The sequence below is a fragment of the Aspergillus karnatakaensis genome (genome assembly GCF_047715665.1).
Source record: "Aspergillus karnatakaensis strain CBS 102800 unplaced genomic scaffold BJY04scaffold_77, whole genome shotgun sequence".
Lineage (NCBI taxonomy): Eukaryota > Fungi > Ascomycota > Eurotiomycetes > Eurotiales > Aspergillaceae > Aspergillus > Aspergillus karnatakaensis.
In genome coordinates, this window is record NW_027395789.1 from 48,879 (window position 1) to 68,377 (window position 19,499).

The window sequence follows — 19,499 nt, forward strand, 5'->3', positions numbered from 1 at the left end:
AGAAGCTTGTTGGGGTAGCTGGCCATGGCACTGATAGACGGAGATAGTGAGCGACTATGAAAGGGCGTCGTTCCTCTGGAAGGATGGTGGTCAGAAGACAACCTGGTCATTTCACCTCAGGTCACCATGTCTGAGTATCCTCTCAAGTCTGTTGGTGCTGATGGCGTCGAGGCCAAAGGAGTATACAACGATCAGACTGATGTCGAGCGCGTGGCCTCCTCCTCGACTGAGCACCAGGGCTCCACTACTGTGCTCCACTCCGACGATGTTGGATACCACCGCTCCTTGACCAGGAGAAAGGTGATGATGATGACCTTTGGTGCTGGTATAGGCACTGGTCTTTGGGTTGGTACTGGGCAGGCTTTATATTATGGTATACCATTATTCTGAGCATGGAAGCTCTGAGAAGATACCTACTGACAGCCTCTAGCTGGCCCTGCCGGTCTTGCCGTTACATATACCCTCGTGGCGTATGCTGTCCCTTGTTGTTCACTCTCCAGCCACAGCAAATACTGATAAACATACAGCATCATCGTCTACGCCCAGTACTCCTCCGTCGGCGAAATGACCACCTACATGCCCGTCCACGGCGGCTTCATCCGCCAGTGCTCCGAGTTCGTTGACCCAGCATTCGGCTTCGCCATCGGAATCAACTTCTGGTTTGCCGTACGTCTCCCCATCCATATATAAAGAAGGTACTGACAACTCAGTGGGTAATGATCATCCCCGCCGAAATCACCGCCGCCGTCTCCGTCCTCAAATTCTGGCCGCAAACCGACGCATTGCCCTTGGCAGTATATATAACAATCTTTCTCGCGACCCTCGCATTCGCAAATATCTTCCACGTCCGCGTCTACGGATACATCGAGTACTACATGTCCTTCATCAAGTGTCTTGCCGTGATCCTGATGATCTTCTTCATGTTCATCATGACGTCTGGCGGAATCGCTGCGACTGGTGGTCCAATTATCTTCAGATACTGGAAGTCTCCGGGCGCGTTCAATAATGGGATCAAGGGCATTGCAAAGAGCTTTGTGCAGGCGGCGTTTAGTTTTGGGGGTGGTATGTGTCCCCTCTCCCTTTCATCTTGCATTCCTAGCAGCACATCATCTTTCCCTTGATGCTGACCAGTTTTACAATATAGGCGAACACATCGCCGTCATAGCCGGCGAAGTCGCCGACCCTCGCCGAACCATCAAGAAAACCGTCCGCCCCGTCTTCTGGCGCATGTTCACCTTCTTCGTCGTGAACATCTGGCTGGTCGGTATGTGTGTCCCTTACGACGACGCCGATCTGTCAAACGCCGGTACACTCGGCTCCCCATTTGTGATCGCCATCAAACGCGCAGATGTATGGGGTCTCGCGCACGCGATCAACGGGTTCATCTTCCTCAGCGTTATCAGCTGCGGAATCACAAGCGTGTACGTTGCCAGTCGGAGTCTCACTGCTCTTTCGGATCTCGGTATCATCCATAGATTCTTCGGACGGAAGGATAAGGCCGGTCGGCCATGGGTGAGTATTGCTATTTGTTTGGCACTTGGGGGTGGGCTTTGTTATTTGAATGTTGATGGCACGGGGACGGTTGTGTATGGGTGGTTTTCATCGCTGGTAAGTTATACTTTCTATTACCCTACTCCTCTAATCGCATCCACACACTAACCTCGGACGGTATGGATATAGGTCGCAATCGCAACCCTCTTCCAATGGGCCTCCATCTACATAGCCCACCTACGCTTCCGCATCGGTCTGAGATCGCAAGGGAAAGATCTCCGGAGCTTACCCTTCCGCGGCCTCCTGACGCCTTACGCGCAGTATTTCAGCTTGGTGATTGTGCTGTTTATCTTCGGGTGCGAATTCTACCTCGCGTGCTTTCCGTTCGGCGAGAAGGGCTCCGCGAAGAGTTTCTTTTCGACGTACCTTGCGGCGCCGTTGTTCTTTTTTGATTATTTTGTTTACAAGGTGAGCATTTTCAACATCTCTTAAACAAGGAAGGGAAGGGTGAATTGGATTATTATACTAATGCTGCATAGTGGTGGTTCAAGACCAAGATTGTCAAGCCTAGCGAGATGGACTTTTCGCCTGCGGCTCCATACGACGAGGAGGATAGGCAGAATGCAATTTTGAAGCAGCAGGACGCTGAGCAGGGTGTGGTTAAGAAGAAGGAATCTTGGGTTAAGCGTGTACGATATGTGATATTTGGGTAGATACAGTAGTTCATAAGGCCGTCAGCTGTGAGTGTTGAAGTGAGAGAATGCAACGATAATCAATGAGAACGAGCAAATGGATCCGGCGGCAGCGCAAAGTCACCACCGAACCAGTCCGTACTGGCCAAGTCAGCAAGCTGGTCAAGGCCTCCAGCTGTATGTGACATATTCCCAATATCCGAGTTAAAGAACGACAGTGGACTAAACGACGAGAGCTCAGTAAGACCCCCGGGGCACGTATCCTGTTTCATTGCCTGCGTCCAGTTTTTGAATTGCGCGTAGGCAGATTGCTCCCTCTCGTTATTCGGTATAGAATCTCCTTGTGATGTAAGTGACGACTGGCGAATGGCTGCATCTAGAGACTGGATGTATGAAATTTCAGACTCATTCGAGCTGCCACCGGCCATGCGTCGAATCAACGCCATTCCCCGACCAAGTTCATCTTCGAAGCGATGCAACTGTCGCGAGTTCAATCTCTCGGCGAGAATAACGAGTAATGCTGCGCGGCAGGAGCTGAACTCGGTGTATGAAGCACGGCATAGACCTGTATTGTCGGCGAGACACTGCAGCGTCTCGAGGATCTCGAGAGCACTTTGAACACAGCTTTGCACGAGTGTGACCCGCGGGTCGTTGGCTTGATTTGAGTGTTGAGAGCCTTTCCAGTCATCGGCGAAAATAAATGGGCGGCCCATGTAGATGTATACTAGAAGGTAGGCGAGCTTGAGATGGCAGTTCTGCCGAAATAAAGGTTTTTTGGGGGTCGTGTCGGTGCATTCAGGTATTGAGCTCCACCACTCTGCGATGTGTGTTCGGGTTTCCATGAGTCGTTCGAGGTATTCGAAGATGAACCGTTTCGGACAGCTTCGAAGTAATGTTCTACGATTGTTAGCCGATTGTTAGCCGATTGTAAGGTCAGCTGGTGGTGAGTAGCTTACAGTGTCTCTGAGACCTCTCCCAGCCAAGAACCCAGTTTGATAAAGGCAACCATGTTGGCGTACTTTGGAGACGGAAATAAGTCCGTGTCAGTAGGGATGTCGGTGCTAATATCGGCCCTCGCGATCGATGCCGGGCGGCCATGGAGGATGCTGATTCTCCTGTGATTGTCAGTTGGCGCGCGCTATAGTTTGACATTTGGCGGAAGCGTTACTTATCAAGCGTGTAGGCACTCCAGAATATCCTATTCCGCGTCTCAATCACTTTCGCATCGCATCCTCCCCCGTTATACTTCCGGTGCATGCCATTCTGAATAGCCATCTTCACTGCAATCCCGAGATAGGAGTACGCTAACCCCCCAGTTGATACCGGTAGTGCATACAGAGCGAGAAGGAGAAACGCCTGGACGCTCTCGTGCGAGGCGACAAGTATGACATCTGGCACCAACCGACACGCAATGTGATACAGAGACAATCCCACAGAGTCCTCAGAGCAGACATTCAGATCCTCGGTTGCCGCCGACTGGCTATCCTCCATATGAGCAACTTGCGTGCCAATAGCGAGGACCGCAAAGACCGAACATACCCATGGGATATCGCTCAGACTGTACTCTGTCGCCGGGTCATAGCACCGTTCAACCTTTTCTCTGATCCACGATTCTTCCATGTAGAACATGTTTCCTTCAGCGTATTTAAAGAACATACTCACCAAGAACTCCGTGATTTGCCGCGGTGGTAAGTGGTTCATCGCCTGTGAGACAACAAGCGTAGACGACTGCAGCTGCGTCGGTCGCCAGTACTCTTTCACCTGGTGTATCTCCGTTAGCTAAAGCCACAAAAACAGGTCTGCGGCCTGCAGCATACCCCAAACCGTTCAATCTGACAATCAATCTTCCTCCTCAACTTCTGCGAGAAATTCCAGTGCGAGAACTCTCCCGAGTAATGCGCGATATTTTTCGACACAAACTGCACATCAAACGGCTCATCCACGTTTGGTGCCTCACCCTGCGGCGTACTACCCAGTCTGGCAACAATGCGTCTTACGTTCTCTTCGTCTAATGATACCTCGCCCATGAAGTGGCGGACGATGTACTCAAGCCCTTCGACGCGCGATTGGCTTTCTGGTGTTGGCTGTTCCTCTGCAGTCTCGGTTTGGCTCCGCGCTGGTGATCGTCGGGGCAGGATATGACCTCGGACTGTACATGGTCGACCGAGTCTCTGGCATCGCCAGCAGGGAGGGCCTCCTTCGCATTTCTCTTTCTGGCGGCGGCAGGTGTCGCATCTGGCAGTGAGTTAGTTGTGTTTCTCGTCGCGCAAGAGGGGAATAGAGAGACGCTATACTTACGCAAGGGGTGTCCGTCTTCGAACTGGCCGCGCTACAGTAGAAGACCGCTCAGTGCTGTGAGCTTCCATTGTGTATCGTGGAGCATGAAAGTGGTATCTGTGATTGAAGATGCGGAGAGAAAGTTGGAGTAAGTGTTGATAGCCCTGATAGGTTATCAGGGAGGGGTAGCGCTAGCTGTAGCTCCACGAGTCAGATCTCGCCTTGGAACAATGTTATCTATTCCAATTCTTCGAGGAAGCCGTTGTCTTATTCTTGGAGGGTTGTTGCTGGATGCTTGTCAGGGCTGGCGTGATACAAATGAAACATGAATATATGCCTTTGAACCTTTGTGTGTCAAATTGATTATACATTAGATTAATTTCTAAAAAGATATATGTTCCTTCTATCAAGTCATCAATCCCTCAAACCCCTTCTTAATCTCCTCACAAACCACCCCGACAACCCTCCCCTCCCCCTCCTCACCACCTTCAACCCCCAACGCCCCAGCCTGCCAATTCACACCAACAACTAGACTGCCTCCCTTCACACTAACGATATCAAAATTAATTGGCGCCCCTACCGCATCCGCCGGCGTCACAAACACCATCTTGCTAATCCTCCATCCGTCGTTATCCCCACCCTTATACGCAAGAAGATTACTCACACGGTACGAACAGTCCCGCTGGGCACCGATCTTATCAGCCGTCCACTTGCGAATACTCGGCGCGTACCGCAAAAGCCCAATCGCTTGGTCTTGCAGGCGTGTGGCGGTCTCTGCGAGGCTCTTTGTCATGGAACTTGCGACCTTCCATTCTTCAGCAGATAAACCAGGCTTTTCCAGGTCTGTCTCACTTGGCCGAGTGTGAATATCATGGTATCCCGAGACATGCAGTCCCCAAGTCGATTTCGGGATCCCAACAGAGCCGCGCATATCAATCGCGGTTCCGGAAACAAAGTTCGTGATGTTTGGGTCTGGGAGGGCTTTGCTGAGTGCCCGGACGATGAGCTGGTGGATTGTTGCTGTAAGTTTTGCGTTGTGGGCTCTTGAAACTTGAAGTGCGTTCTGCACTACCGGAGCTGGGATTTCAATCAGGCGGGTGCGGCTGCTACTGGTGAATGTTGATTTGTCGTAGAACATAGATGTGCCAGTCCAGGTGCCGGGAGAGATTGTGCTGGTTGTTGCGTGGAGGTTGAGGAGATTGGAGAGGAATTTGGGGAGCAGGACGGCGATGAGGGGGCCGAGGAGGTAGGACCAGGAGATGGGGAGGCGAGAGGGGGTGTCGAAGGGGTCGGGCAGGGTTCGAGCGGAGAGAGGTAAAATGAGGGATTCCTCCTGATTTGTAGAATCCTGTCGCCAGGCTTTGAGGAAGCGGTCGTGGAAGTTCATTCCGCAAATGCCGTCTCCGATGGTGTGGGAGAAGGAGAAGGCTATGAAGCAGCGTTGAGATCTTGAGTCCTCTGATGGCGGCAATGGGAGGACGACGATGCGCCATGGCGGAATGTTGTCGGGCCATTCGCGGTCAAGGATCGGTTGCATGATACGTTCAATTGCTTTGTTCTCGTCCAGCTCATCGCGAGTAATGATGGAGATGTGATGCTCGAGATTCAAACTCGAGGCTCCGTAGAATGCCGACTTCTCGGTATTCTTGCCCTGTACATAGACCGTGAGGTACGGCTGCTCCAAGATGCATTGTTTCAAAGGTGCTGCATAGGTTTGCATCGAGTGGAGGTCTAACTTCTCACTCGGTAGCTCGTAAACTGCTCCTATGAGAAGAGCGTTGTAGAATCCCAGGTCTTCACGACTGATCGTGCGGCGCTCATTAGGGCCTGTTGCTGGTCAATGATGAACTCGGAGCGGTGATTTAGACACCTACTTGCATATCTCATGAACATCTTGCTGTGCGTGTATCGTGGATTCTGGTCATCGACGAGGACTCAGGCGCAGTAGGGAGAGCAGCATTTAAGGATATTCCTGCAAGGCTGCAACTAACGATGAAACGCTTGCGTCTCCACTTATTACAATGCTTGGAGCAGTTTGATTTGCTGAGATAAAGGGGCTCGGAGGGATTCCACCCCGTTGATGTGGATCCGCAAAGTTCTCCATCTTGGGAAAGCTAGAGTTATACCCGCTGGACCTCTGTATACCTCTCTGTCGCTGCTATGGTTAGCATCGTATCAAAAGCCATGAGTGCTTAGCTATCAATCAGAGCTTTGGCGGTCGACCGGATCTGCAAGCCCTAACATGTCTACCATGTTCTACCTGATTCTCGTTTACTTTTTACCAACCAGCGCAAGCAAGTAGTACCAGTACATACTGTTCAGCTGTATATTCCTGGAGGTTAAAACAGAGTCGTTTCATACTTCTCAGTTATCATCCTTTGCTCTTCCTCCGATACCTCTCCTTCACACTCATAGGGGCAATTATATTGACAACCTCCTCCCAATACCCGGCATAGTCCGGATACTCGACCAGATTATCAACATGCACAATCTTCAATCTACAGGGCTCATACCACTCCCCTTTATCATCGCACTCCCAATGATGGCGCATCTAAGCAACCATATTCAGCCCCCAAAATATCTCCTCCTTCCCATCCGTACCGAGCCTGCCTGTCCATTCTCTCTCCCACCTTAAACATAAACTCCCACTCGGATTATCATCCAGCACAAACGTGATCACATCCCAAATAAGACCCATCCGGGGACCCGGATCGGAGCCTAGTTTCTCTCCATAGACATCACCTAGCTTGCCCCTAAATTGCTTGATGCAGAAGCAGCAACCCACATAATCGATATCCAAGTCTTCTAGCCGCGCTGGCGGGTTTGTAGCGAACATCCGGCGCCAGGATGCCTCGGGGCGAAGAACAGCTTTTCGTCTCTGCTCAGCACTATACCAGCTCTGCTTCAGAAGGGCCCAGTGAGCGTCGTCGTCGTCGTAGTCTAGCTCGTCAACATCGTGGGCGAGTGTGAAGATGTTTGTGAAGATTGGCGGGAAGAGGTCTTGTAAGAGGGGGGTTGTCTCCACTTCAAGATCATCTTCGGGGTTCGGGTTTGTTTTAGAGGGTCAAAAGAAGAGCTTTCGTTGCAGAATTGAACTGCGTGTGATGAGGGCTTTCCATTGGCGGTTTACGCGGGTTGCGAGGAGGAGGTCCCGGGGTGGGAGATGGAGGAGGATTGCCTCGTGAAGCTCGGGGAGGTTGAAGGGAGTGGCTTTGGTAAAGATCGCCATATTCTATATGTCTGGGTGTCTTCAGAATGGATATGATGGGCTGTGGTCGTTTATATAGGTATAGATGGGCAGTTCCCAGCCAGCCAGCTATGACCCATGCGTAGGTCAGGAACCACCCGCTCATCTCAACTACCACTACTGCCGTCAAAGTTTACTGTGAGGACTATCCGTGAATCCGCGCCACTGTGGGGAGTAATGCTTTGCTATTGGTTCTGCGAAGACGTAATCGTTTGTATGGTGTACGTATGGGACCCCTGATCCTAGCAGAGCGCCTCTTCATATATCTCCCATTAGCTATCCCTACATCCCTAGACACCTTCCTTGCCTCCAGATTCCTTATATGATTGGTACAGTGCCATCTACACTGATTTCTTGAAATCAGCAATCAGCCCCAGCTTTCCCTAATCGTAGCACGTTTTTCGCGACTCGACCCCGCGGTAGTCTATAGGAATGACACGGCAGCATCTCCATTTCCCTTCCAAATCACCTGTATGAGCTATGACGTTCGAAAGATTCATACAGCATTATCTATCTAGCCTATATGGACCTACTTCAACCCCCCTATTTCCATTCGCAAGAGACTGCGCCCTTTTCGTCCTCCAAACGGAATTGAGCCGTCGCAAACTCAAAGTTCGCTGGGACTTACGAAGATAATATTTTCATGACGCAATTTGACCTCACCCTAAGGCTGCAGGATCTCGCGGAGGATCGAAATTGTCGTTTCCGGAGTATACAGCCGAGCCCCGTCTGGGATCAACCTCATTACCCAGGTATTCCGAGACGCCCCGTCAACATATCACTCCCCTCCATCGAGCATCTCATGGCCTCACCACAGCTTTTCTCTCTTTGCATCCACTACTGATGGAGCCCCTATTACGTAGTATACCTAGCACAGCCCTATTATCATGAACAAACTTGTGTATGTGCCTACGGCGTGGAGAGAACATCGGCCTCAATGGAGAACAGGATCTGTCTCGGCTAGATAGCAATTGGAGATTTGACGAGCGTACATTCCTTTCAGAACCGCGCCATGGTGCGTGGAAGCTGGCGGATACGTACATTATGCTATTTAACGTTCAATCGAGATGGTCACTAGAGCTTAGGGAGAAAATCGTTAGAAATCTTATGGATAGTGAAGAAGACCACAAGCCCTTGATGGAAACTGCTCGGGGCGCAGCGGTAGCTAGATGGGTAGTCTGATTGATGACAGGCGAAAAGCGTGGCCGGATAATTGATCTTGAGGAGGCCCTTGCATACGAGGAGCAAAGGAACCAGAGAGGAAAAAAAAAAAAGAAAAGGACAGAGAAAAGGCCAAAGAAAAATGCAGATTATGTCCCGCGCTTCCCATTCGAGCCCAAGATTGCTATTCTGAGCGCTTGCCTGACATCTCCTGATGCTATACTCGATTAAAATCTATCCAGGATCGGGATCGACATCAATGTGCTGTGGGAATGCAGGGTTTTTCATTATCAAGGTACAAAGATGTTATACACCCAGAATCGGTTTCTAGAATACAACCGTCGAACGCTACCTCATCCAGCGTGCATACGGTCAAGAGGCCCCCTGTCGTCGGTCAAGGGCCGGTTAATCCGGAAGGCTAGCAACACGGTGCGCCCGCTGAGTCTCGGAGATCATGCAGCTTCGTTTAGTTATAGTACACACCATGGTCATCAGGATCCACGGGTTTCCAAGTACGCATGCCCACAGACCCATCCATATCAAGCCACAGACTCCAAATCGAGGATACGGAGCATTTCATCCATCCCTTGTCCCCGGCGTCTGGCTCTGTCTCGACCACTTTCACCCACCAATCTCGTGCCTTGTCTATGAACAGCGATGAAAAGTCCGCTCCGCGCTGGTTCAATGGGTCGGCAGGGACATCCGCCAAAGTGCGCACTACCTCCTCATCAATGAGAACGCAAAAGTCATCGTTTGTCTCTGGGCGGGTCTTCTCGGACGACTCCAGATAGGAGCGGTAGTGCTCGCGGACAGCTTGGAGGGTCATTCCTTGGAAGTGGTCTGGGTTGTTCATGACCACGGGCTTGTAGGGTCGCGGAACGAACTCGCTTGACTGGCCAGCGTCGTCATTGTCGACCATCTGTTTGCGGGAATTTGCCAGGACCATGGAGTTGGTGAGGTGCAGGATTTTGGGGAAGTGGAGTTGGGACAGGGGGGTGTATGTTGTGCGATAGATGACACAGCCCCATGGAGTGTTGCTTATATTCCTTATAGCTGACGACATGGTTGTCACGAAGGAGAGAAAGCTGCCTTTTGAGAGATTAAAAAAGAACTAGCTTACTAACTCCCTAATGGATCGATTATCGCCAAGAGATTGCATTGCATTGTTGAGCCCTAGCTGCTGATGGACCTGGACTCTCCCTGGGCATTGCCGTGGTTTTCTTATAGAAATACAATCATATAGAGAAGCGAATCCTCAGCTGAGGCTGGGCGCTACCCATATTAGTCAGGCAGCTGTTGGGGGCTGAGCCACGATGATCTTGTCTGACCCCCTGTTCCACTTCCAGAGCTCTTCTCCAGACAGTACAGTCCACCGAAAAAACAAGCTCGGAGCTATGGCTGAGACTACCCGAACAAAGAGATTAAGTCACAGATCTCGAACAGGCTGTCGAACCTGTCGGTAGGTGCCGAAAGACTGCCCCAGCCTCGTTCACCCACTGACCCCCCAGCTAGTAAGCGCCACGTCAAATGTGATGAGACGCCCGGCTCCTGTCTGAGATGTAAATCTAGCGGCTGGAAATGCGAAGGTTACGATATTGAGCGACTTCCACGCAATAGGCCGACAGAGAGACCATGTCCTAGTCTAGCCCGGACCTTCCGATGGAAAACAACCTCGGACGAACAGCGGTGCTTCTCTTTTTTTCAACATCGCACGGCGCCAACGATCATTGCATACTTTGACTGCACCATGTGGCAAGAGATGGTTCTGCGGGCCTCGCAGGTTGAGCCGGCTGTCTTTCATGCAGTGGTGGCGTTCAGCGCCGTCCATGCAGACTATGAGATGAGTAGCGCCACGGGTCTAGCGAGGCCCGACAACCTATGGCAGCAGTTTGCAACGGACCAATGTGGACGAGCGTATCAGCGCTTGAGTCTGCGCTCTGCCTCGCATGATCCACTCCTGCGCGATGTGACGCTAGTTTGCTGCGTGCTCTTCATGATGGTGGATATGATGCGTGGTCAGCCTGGCACAGCCTTGGTCCATCTTCAACATGGCCTCCAAATCCTGCATGAGTCCCGAAATCAAGCCATCTCCGCTGCGTCTGCGGCTTTTCACTCCATGTTGGGTCAGTGTCTATCCGATGCTTTCGTATCACTTGATGTGCAGTCTATCTATCTCGGAATAGGGGACTCGACACCCACAGTAGCACCGTCAAGCCCGGCCTTGGACGACTTTACTTTTGATAATCTGAGAGAAGCACGCCAACGCTTTGATCTCCTAATGGGCGATATCATTCGCTTTCACTCATACACCTCGTCTCTCTCCCTAGACTACATCACAACGCACTACTTGTCCCTCTCCAATCTACAATTCACTCTTACCTCTCGACTAAACCGCTTCAACAACGCCCTCAACACATTTCGGAGAGGTTCACTTCCAGCGCTCAGCGCTAAGGGTCAAAGGAGTCTCCATACTATCCAACTCCACCAAATGATGCTCTCCATCTTACTCGATAAATGCCTCCTGCTCCAGCTGGATGATATCCTCGGCTTCCACTCTGCTACATTCGAGCAAATGATTACACTCGCTGAGACTCTCATTTCATCCTTCACCGACCGGCCCAGCGTCTGTCTAGACATGGGTGTCATCCTGCCCCTATCATTCATACAGAGTCACTGCCGTGAGCCTTCCATTCAGCAACGCGCCAATTACGCCCTCCGCGAATGGCCTCACCGCGAGGGCCCCTGGGATTCTAGCTTTTTCGCTGAATCACCTCAGCTTCTAACGACATAGATTCAGGAAAGCTATCTTAACTTATTACATCAAAACCACCGCTCGATTCAAACCTAATACCAAAACACCCCATCCCCCTCCAAGCCCCCTTTGTCCTGTATTTCCTCGAAAGCAGCCTTAACCCTTCTCACCGCATCCTTCCCATACTCCGGCCCTAGCGGCGGTGTTGGCTTGCTCGTATCAGCTCTTATCCACGGAACGCCTTTGGACCCTTCTCCCACAGAAACGGCTCGCATGGCGTCGATGTCTTCGTCGGTATAACCTGCTCCGAGGATAATTGCACCCACGCCACGGGTGTAGTTCTTTGTGCCAAAGGGTGTATCCGAGGGGACGGCTGTTTCGCCGCGGAGGAGAGCCGGGATTTGGGATACTGCTGAGGAGGTGGTTGGGATGAAGTGGATGACTAGATGATTGTTAGGATATTGTTTTCTCAGTATATTACTGGAAAGGTGATTTACCTTCGATTTCCGGGAGGAGGGCTGGGATCACGACGGAGGCGATCTTTTCGGTCCTGCCGCAGAGGATGGCCAATATTGGGGCTGGGGTGGGTTGTTCGTTGAACATTCTGAGGCTGTTTTTCTTGGATGCTGGTTGCAGTATTATTATAGGAAAAATTAGAGGATATATATCTGTCCGTAGAGCAGGTAGACCTTACTTTTATACCTTGGTTTCCCCCCAATCTGTATTATTAATGTCTCATAGAAAGGTTCCTTAGACACGTATACCTGCGCAGCTGAGTGAGTGAAGCAATTGTGCGTTTGAGAGCTGCTCTCCGTGAGAATTGGTGGACCAAGTAAGCCGCTAGAGAACGACGCTACACCGTACGTAACCTAGCTGATGGCTTTAGCTTGAGTTCTGGAGACTAGGCTCAGATTTTGATTCGCGTGCTCGACTACCAGGTGGAGCTACTTGATCCTTCGACCCTCAGATCGTCAGCTTGAGGAGGGGAAGTCAAGATGAATATCGGTCTTACCAAGCATCTGATTTTGAACTCCAGAGTCTGGTGCTTTTCGTTTTTGATTTCCGACGCGAGAAGGGCTGACTGTTTGATCGTGGCTTGAGAGACTTGGGCTTTTCCTGCTGTTCATACCGTGTTGAGACTCAAGATTCTTGCTGCATACATCACATATACTGACGCAGCACCAGAGACAAGCTGTGAACACCATACATCTTGATATTGGAGGTACTAATGTATCTGTCAGTACTGGTGACGAAGTGAGGTGTGAGCTGAACCGCAGCTGCTTCTAACACCTAGGTAGTTACCTCTACAAGGTCTGAGATTCATTACATCTAGTATCCATGGATACACAAATCTCTTTGGCGCCTAGCTAATATATCTTTAGCAGAACATCAAACGAGCTTCAACTGTGAAAAACGCCATCAGATGAGCGTACGGGCAGCGGACAACCTGTGAAATGAGCCACCTGATCGACAGCAATACAAGCTCGGGCGCGCTTTCCTTCTCCAGTCGAACGTCCATGCCTTCCTTGATTTTTTTCGTGGCCATCGTATAAACCCCTCCCTCGTTGAAGCATCTGCCTTTAACGATAGCTAGCTCCTCGAAAGGGCAGGGCTTCATGGCGTGAAATATACCATTCTCGAAGCTCCAGAGCTTAGCATACAGGCGACCAGAAATGCCATCGCTAATGCTGCTTTCGCCCGTCAAGGTAAAATAGCTGGGCTTCTTTACCAGTGAGGTACCCAGTATGGGTATCACCAGTAGATGAAAACGCCCACGACTCCCTCGTATGTCTTACAACCATCACAGGGCAGGAGTCTACTGTTCTGTTGTGATTAGTTGAGGTTACAAGAGCAACTAGAAAGAAATCCTCATGAGCGCCGTTCGCAGGGGAAACACCCCCTTCCTCCAATTCCTCAGGGACTAGGGATTAACATTTGCAACTTGTACTGGCAAGCCGACGCCATCTTTAGCGCACTGGTTGGAGGCGAAGGTCATGCTCGCTGTCCTATCGCGCCCACGATCGACTTCCTCCTGAATCAAGGAATAGATATCGACGCGCGAAACTGTCATAAAGAAACTCCCTTGTTTCGAGTATATTAATACTCACGATCTTTATCGATTTATCAATGTGTTAAGCTGCTCGTAGAGCGCAGTACAGACCCCCGCGTCGATCGAGTGAGGGTCTGCCCAATTCTCGCTGTTGCCATGCATCGTAGCTCGCAGCCGGAGCCACATCAGATTCTGCTGAGAGCGGCTGACAAGCAGCGTGTGGCTTTTGAGAAGCCAAGACCGTGGGTTGTCCGAGCTATTCGGATCCTGCAGAACAAGGAGCGGCGCTCTGTTGATGTTGCCCGCTTGTTGCGGAAGCTTTGTAGGAGGCAACGATATCCGGTATGGAGAATAATTATAAGGGGCCCCGAGGTTGCCGTCACCACTTAAGCTTGGGAAACATAGATGGTCGAAATAATAGCCCTGAGAAGGATCTTCGGGGTAATGGGGGTGCCCAGCTGACAGGCACATTACCCCATCTCCTCAAACCAAGCCTCACCATCACAATCTAAATCAATGGCAAGTCACCAAGATGCTTTTTCCCATCAATTTCTGACTCAGGCCAAGAATAAGGTAGCTAGAGCGTACCTTGGCAGACGCTGAAGACGCCCCGAGACCCGGTCATTTCCGATACGGTCAGATGACACGCCCTGTAGTATACTCCGTTATACTCCGCGTACTTTTGGCATTGTAGACCATGAACTTGTATAAAATGCCAATCAACGAGTTCAGCAGGAGTGTCTCATTGCATCTAGGCGTCTGGCTCACAATGGCAGCAATACTACTTCTTATCCTGCTCAGTCTGTCTGTATTCTATACTATCTTCTATGTTTCCAGTGTCAATGGTTCGAATGACCTAGCTCAGGCGGCTCTTGCTGCTGGGAAGCTCCCTGGAAGTGATGCGCCTCTGCGAACGGTGTACACTGGTATTGGCTTTATCGATGATATCCTGACCATCCTGACCATCTTCTTCTGGCCGAATGCCGAAGCCGGCAATCCTGCGTTGTTGATCCACTCTGTTGCCTTTACTGGGACCTTTTCCTCTGCCTGGGTTCTAGTCACATTGGAAGCGTGGAGGAGCGGAAACGCCTGCAGCATCGTATCGTAGTAAGTCTTGTTCTATCTGATACTCTATTTACCAAGACTAACCAGCAACGCAGCTCCGTCCTATTCGGCCTCCTCGCGCAAATCATGACATTTGCCTTCGCGACACCGCTGTACCTCGCCATCCACCTCTATCTCTCCGTGACTGCTACAAATCCCACAGTAGCGAACATTCATGTCCCGCGTATCATTCTAAAGTCCATTCCTCTAGTGTTCATACCGGGGTTCTACCTCCCAACAAGCCTCCTCCTCATCCCAGCCCCCGCTCAAGTCTCAACAGACCTAAAGCAAATCTTTATTGCAATCTGGCAATTCTGGCCTGCTTACATCTCATTCATGCTCACTACCATCCGTTATCTTTCTCCTTCCCCAACAGCAGATGCTAACCATTCGACTCTACGCCCCCTCCGCTGTATCTACGCACTCACATTCGCCAATACAGCAATACCACATATAATCTCCTGGACCATCCCACTCGCTTCAGTCGCAACACCCTGGCTCTTCAATCCAGTTTATCTAGAGTCCCTGCACCCAGGAATTGTGTTCTTTATCCCAAGACCATGGGACGCGAAGCCGTTGACGAATCTCGCAGACGGCGCACATAGCTTTCTGCGCTGGGATTATCTGATCGGGTCGGCGGGGGTGCTGGTTTGGGCTGTTGCTTTGTATATCGCTGCGCATAAGAAGGTCAGTAAGCGGATTGGGTCTTTGGAATTTGGAGCGAAAATTTTCTTTTTGACACTGGTTGCTGGGCCTGTGGGGGCGGCGGTTGAGTTGGTTTGGGAGAGAGATGAGCTTGTTTTTGAACAAGGAGATTTCAAGAGGGTTGATGAGGGGAAGAAGCTGCTATAATGGGCATTACAGAGCTCGTGGTTGGATAATATGCGAGGTTGGCTGGGTGATCTAGGGCTAAACTGGTCACGAGTGCGGATTACATATATTTGGATGAAGGACGAAAAGAAAAGGATAGCATGGCGACAAACACCACAACAGTAATGGATTTATCACAGATCAGTGTCCGTACAACAGCATCTTACTTCTATACAGGTAGATGATACTGTAAAACATATCATTCGCGGTGGATATCGTATGCTATCCACATTTCCAGGAGGATCGATTTTCCGCCCATTCCCATCCCCACAATCAGCAATTTAGCCTCATTTCCGTTCTTCATTCACAATTCATGCATACTTTATCAATTCCATTATTTTGTTGATACACTCGAGATGGCAGACAAACTTCTTCTCCCACCGGACTTACTCCAGTCTCAAATCTCCACAATAGACCTCCTAACCGCCATGTTCCCCTCACCGGGCGAACTCGACATTTCCCCCACAACAACAGAAACCATCGAGGAACTGCGTTCCTGGTGTGAAGATGCAGATTTAAATGCATCAGACCCACCACAGAAGATCCCATCAAGCATATCTCTCGCTGTAAACGCCCCAACAAACGAGGAGGGCAAAACAATCCAGTTTAATGTCTCCATCCCTCTGTATTCCCAACCTGGATCGGAGAACACGGATGAACCACCACCAATATCCTACACCCTCCGCCAACCACCCTGGCTCTCCAAAGCCGAAGTTGCAAAGCTCTCATCCGAAATGCCCAGCGACGACATCTTCGCCGCATTCGAGTTCATTCAGGACTCCGCATTATCTTTCTCTGAACCCCAAAATCCCGCCTCAACGCCCACCCAATCAGTAGACTCAGCACCCCTCGTCCGAGTCTGGTTCTACTTCCCCTCCCTCTCCACCCGCTCAAAGAGAGACGACATGGTGAATAATGCACCCTACTACAGCCTAACCGGCTTCGTGCTAGCCGGGAAACCTGGGGTGCTCTGTCTTGAAGGTGTGTCTAGAGATATAGATTCGTACATGAGTTTCATAAAGACACACTCGTGGGGTGATATTCCGAGTCACCAGAAGAAAGTTAGTGAGCGGTGGAGGGAGGAAGATGTTTCTAGGGTTTTCACGGGAATGGAGGAGATTACGGATTCTCTGGGAGAGAGGGGCGGGCAGAGGGCGAACCGGGGGGATATGCAGGCGTTGGAGAATTGGCTGAGCGGGAAGGGATTGGGGGAGGCGTTTGAGAGGGTTATCTTTTGATGGAATTGGGAAATATCCTTGGATATAGTGCCTGTAGCAAAGGCAATCCACACAAATATCAACATTGTAGTTACAATATTTCAAAAGCTGCCCTCCGGCATGCCTATATGGCGAGAGCGGGTGGAGTGGTCAAATCCTCTCAATCCAGGGACCATTGACACGGTCGTAATAGATCCCACAACGAATCAATCTCAGGTCTTGCAGGAGCACATATTATTCCAGATAGCCTACCAAACCCACATGTTCTATAGACTCGAGCAAGGTCCCGGAATCCCCATCGCCCAAGGTTTACTTCTCATTCTTATAATATAATAGTGATCAGCTTGCCAATGAAATCAAAAGAATTGCCTTCCAGCAGCTAAGCCTTGGATTAATAGGACTAGTTGCTTTGCCATGACACCCGTCAGCATTGCGCCAAGCAGCCACATGGGCGGCCTTACTCTGCACTCGCCATTATATTTGAGGATATCACATGCTTTTAGTCCAAATACGTCTAGTTCGTGCGCCGGTCCTCAGTGCAAGAGCAAGTTCTAATTCAGGCCTACCAGTCTAGGCTCGTGGGTTGTGTGCTGGCTTGCGAGGGGGCGCTTGCTTTGCTCGTTCGGGATGTGCCGTAAGCCACTGGTGTAAGCCACCTCCAGTGCTAAGGCGCGTTTTTGAGGCTGGGGTTGATTTGATTAAACTCTTATGGAACCTGTGAGTGGTTGAGGCGTATTGAATGGTTGTTCCTGCAGTGGTGTCAAAAGAACATGCTGCCCTGTGCGGGTGGAGGAGGCGTTTGGTAGGTAGTACGTCTTGAGTAGCAACTTTGTCAAAAACGAAGTCATTTGAAACAGATACCCATCTCGATGGAAGCATGCTGCGAGAAAGGACGATCCCATGGACCGGTTCTGGGCAGATTCAACGACACCAGCATGTCTTGTGGAGCATGCTACGCCATGGTTCCACCTTCTCCCAAAGGTAGTAAAGATTCAGGGATAGCCTATCCCAGTTCTTCTCCTCTGGGTCGTATCTATTTTTGTCATAGTATGCGCTCTACGAACCCCATACTATTACCTGCAAGCCTCGATACTCGTAGTCCAACTAAAAATTTCTTACTCCCTGGAGCGCAAGTACTATCCCTTTTAGACTGTCCTGGGAGGTTTGGATCAAGCGTCTACATCTACAGCTGTCAGCTCCCGTAATCGGACAAGTACATTGGGGACTCTCTAGCATGTTGGAGAACTAATAGCCTATCGGGACTTTACCTTGAACACAGCCGGAAAACTGTGATTACGGATCAGCGGGCGTATTCTGAATCTGTAGTAGACTCTGCGCTCTTGATCCTTCAGTGAGCCCTAATCCGGATCGGGAGCGCAGCATGCTCAGCCTCGACAGAGGCACATAGTTCTCCACTACTATTCTTACCATCATAATGTTGTTCCTGTATAGATTCATGTTCTGTATACTGCACAGAAAGGTATATAAAGAGGTTGCTCGCTGGCGGGAATAGCTATCATCACACAACAACACCTCAAGCAAGCTTACACACAATCAACCAATAACACTTTTCTCTACTACCAACACCAGCAGAAACCCGACAACCAGCACCATGCGTCTCACCCAAGCAGCCTCCATCTCCCTCCTCGCAAGCTGCACCCTCGCAGTCCCAACCGCCCCCAGTTCATCTCCCTCCAACCACCCTCACCCCTCTCACCCCGACACCTCCATCGACGACATCCTCCCCCCAATAGTCCCCATAAACCCGCGCTCCGGCGACCCCGATTTCATCCGCAACTTGGTCACAACCGCCACAAACGGCGACCGCGTCGCCCTCCTCGACCAACCAGGCGACTACATCTTCGACTTCAACCCGGCCACAGCGCCCGAAGCCGCCGTAACAACCGGCCAGGGCGGCTCCGCGGTCGCTGCCAACGCCAAAACCTTCCCCAGCCTAATCCGCAACGGCGCAGCCATGACCCTCGGCTTCCTTGACGCCTGTGGAATGAACACAGCCCACGTCCACAACCGCGCGACGGAGCTCAACGTCGTGGTCAAGGGGCGGTTGGTCACGAACATGGTGATCGAGAACGGGGCGGCCCCGATTGAGAATACCCTTGAGACGTTTCAAATGGCGAATTTCCCGCAGGGGTCGATCCATCAGCAGTTTAATCCGGATTGTGAAGAGATGGTGTTTGTGGCCGGGTTTAATAGTGAGGATCCCGGCACGGGGCAGATTGCGCAGAATTTCTTCAATCTAAGGGGCGATGTGGTGAGTGCTACGCTTGGAGGTGTGCAGACGTTTGATGGGAGGGATCTGGAGTCGTTTAAGGAGATGATTCCGGCGAATGTGGCGTTGGGGATTCAGGCTTGTTTGGATAAGTGTGGGTTGAAGAGGAATGCGAAGAGGGATTTGAGGGAGTTGGTCAATTAGTTGGCATCTGGGTGGGTTTGGGATGCTGGGAATGGAACTCTTTGCTCATTACTTTGATCATTTTGTCTGGTTTTGCGGTTCTGTTGAGCTTCCGAGGCGATAGTTAGGGATGTTCTTACACTACGTGTTGGGGAAGAGGTATAATCAACCCTGATGAGATAGCTAGCGGGCTATAATGAGAAGCTGTTGCATTCAACCTGGCCG

The 19,499-nt window shown here is 50.8% G+C and overlaps 9 protein-coding genes across 9 annotated transcripts; 5 read left to right on the forward strand and 4 right to left on the reverse strand.

The window, feature by feature from the left end:
- Positions 1-126: 126 nt before the first annotated feature.
- Positions 127-2,204, forward strand: BJY04DRAFT_211073 (amino acid permease/ SLC12A domain-containing protein; the record flags this gene model as incomplete). The annotated part of the gene is made up of 7 exons (XM_073714354.1): positions 127-373; positions 431-470; positions 528-666; positions 711-1,062; positions 1,145-1,608; positions 1,681-1,959; positions 2,031-2,204. 7 exons carry the CDS (start codon positions 127-129, stop codon positions 2,202-2,204), a joined length of 1,695 nt encoding a protein of 564 aa, XP_073565552.1.
- Positions 2,205-2,263: 59 nt separating this feature from the next.
- BJY04DRAFT_232208 (Zn(II)2Cys6 transcription factor) lies at positions 2,264-4,549 on the reverse strand (the record flags this gene model as incomplete). The annotated part of the gene is made up of 5 exons (XM_073719706.1): positions 2,264-3,080; positions 3,140-3,298; positions 3,352-3,962; positions 4,001-4,418; positions 4,482-4,549. 5 exons carry the CDS (start codon positions 4,547-4,549, stop codon positions 2,264-2,266), a joined length of 2,073 nt encoding a protein of 690 aa, XP_073565553.1.
- A 317-nt stretch (positions 4,550-4,866) lies between these two features.
- BJY04DRAFT_232210 (uncharacterized protein) lies at positions 4,867-6,364 on the reverse strand (the record flags this gene model as incomplete). The annotated part of the gene is made up of 2 exons (XM_073719707.1): positions 6,335-6,364; positions 4,867-6,287 (listed from the first exon to the last, which is right to left on the reverse strand). The coding sequence occupies exons 1-2, from the start codon at positions 6,351-6,353 to the stop codon at positions 4,867-4,869; spliced, it is 1,440 nt and encodes a 479-aa protein (XP_073565554.1). The 5' UTR covers positions 6,354-6,364.
- Positions 6,365-7,011: 647 nt separating this feature from the next.
- Positions 7,012-7,689, reverse strand: BJY04DRAFT_223732 (F-box protein; the record flags this gene model as incomplete). The annotated part of the gene is made up of 2 exons (XM_073717774.1): positions 7,012-7,496; positions 7,557-7,689. 2 exons carry the CDS (start codon positions 7,687-7,689, stop codon positions 7,012-7,014), a joined length of 618 nt encoding a protein of 205 aa, XP_073565555.1.
- Positions 7,690-9,812: 2,123 nt separating this feature from the next.
- Positions 9,813-12,327, forward strand: BJY04DRAFT_232213 (Zn(II)2Cys6 transcription factor; the record flags this gene model as incomplete). The annotated part of the gene is made up of 3 exons (XM_073719708.1): positions 9,813-9,821; positions 10,272-10,327; positions 10,381-12,327. The coding sequence occupies 3 exons, from the start codon at positions 9,813-9,815 to the stop codon at positions 11,657-11,659; spliced, it is 1,344 nt and encodes a 447-aa protein (XP_073565556.1). The 3' UTR covers positions 11,660-12,327.
- Positions 11,403-12,327, reverse strand: BJY04DRAFT_201266 (uncharacterized protein). Its single transcript, XM_073713046.1, has 2 exons — positions 12,118-12,327; positions 11,403-12,062 (listed from the first exon to the last, which is right to left on the reverse strand). The coding sequence occupies exons 1-2, from the start codon at positions 12,221-12,223 to the stop codon at positions 11,713-11,715; spliced, it is 456 nt and encodes a 151-aa protein (XP_073565557.1). The 5' UTR covers positions 12,224-12,327; the 3' UTR covers positions 11,403-11,712.
- Positions 12,328-14,439: 2,112 nt separating this feature from the next.
- On the forward strand, positions 14,440-15,626 carry BJY04DRAFT_211077 (uncharacterized protein; the record flags this gene model as incomplete). The annotated part of the gene is made up of 2 exons (XM_073714355.1): positions 14,440-14,777; positions 14,831-15,626. 2 exons carry the CDS (start codon positions 14,440-14,442, stop codon positions 15,624-15,626), a joined length of 1,134 nt encoding a protein of 377 aa, XP_073565558.1.
- Positions 15,627-15,813: 187 nt separating this feature from the next.
- Positions 15,814-17,060, forward strand: BJY04DRAFT_232217 (DUF1115 domain protein). Its single transcript, XM_073719709.1, has one exon. It carries the CDS (start codon positions 16,001-16,003, stop codon positions 16,880-16,882), a length of 882 nt encoding a protein of 293 aa, XP_073565559.1. The 5' UTR covers positions 15,814-16,000; the 3' UTR covers positions 16,883-17,060.
- A 1,413-nt stretch (positions 17,061-18,473) lies between these two features.
- On the forward strand, positions 18,474-19,295 carry BJY04DRAFT_223738 (germin family protein; the record flags this gene model as incomplete). Its single annotated transcript, XM_073717775.1, has 1 exon — positions 18,474-19,295. One exon carries the CDS (start codon positions 18,474-18,476, stop codon positions 19,293-19,295), a length of 822 nt encoding a protein of 273 aa, XP_073565560.1.
- Positions 19,296-19,499: the final 204 nt, after the last annotated feature.

What these genes read in the sequence shown, in the direction of transcription:
- BJY04DRAFT_232217 (XM_073719709.1), top strand. Translation starts at nt 16,001, where the DNA reads ATGGCAGACAAACTTCTTCTCCCACCGGACTTACTCCAGTCTCAAATC.
- BJY04DRAFT_201266 (XM_073713046.1), bottom strand. Translation starts at nt 12,223, where the DNA reads ATGTTCAACGAACAACCCACCCCAGCCCCAATATTGGCCATCCTCTGC. An exon ending in CCTCCTCCCGGAAATCGAAG is followed by an intron (nt 12,063 to 12,117) that starts GTAAATCACCTT and finishes ACAATCATCTAG; the next exon opens with TCATCCACTTCATCCCAACC.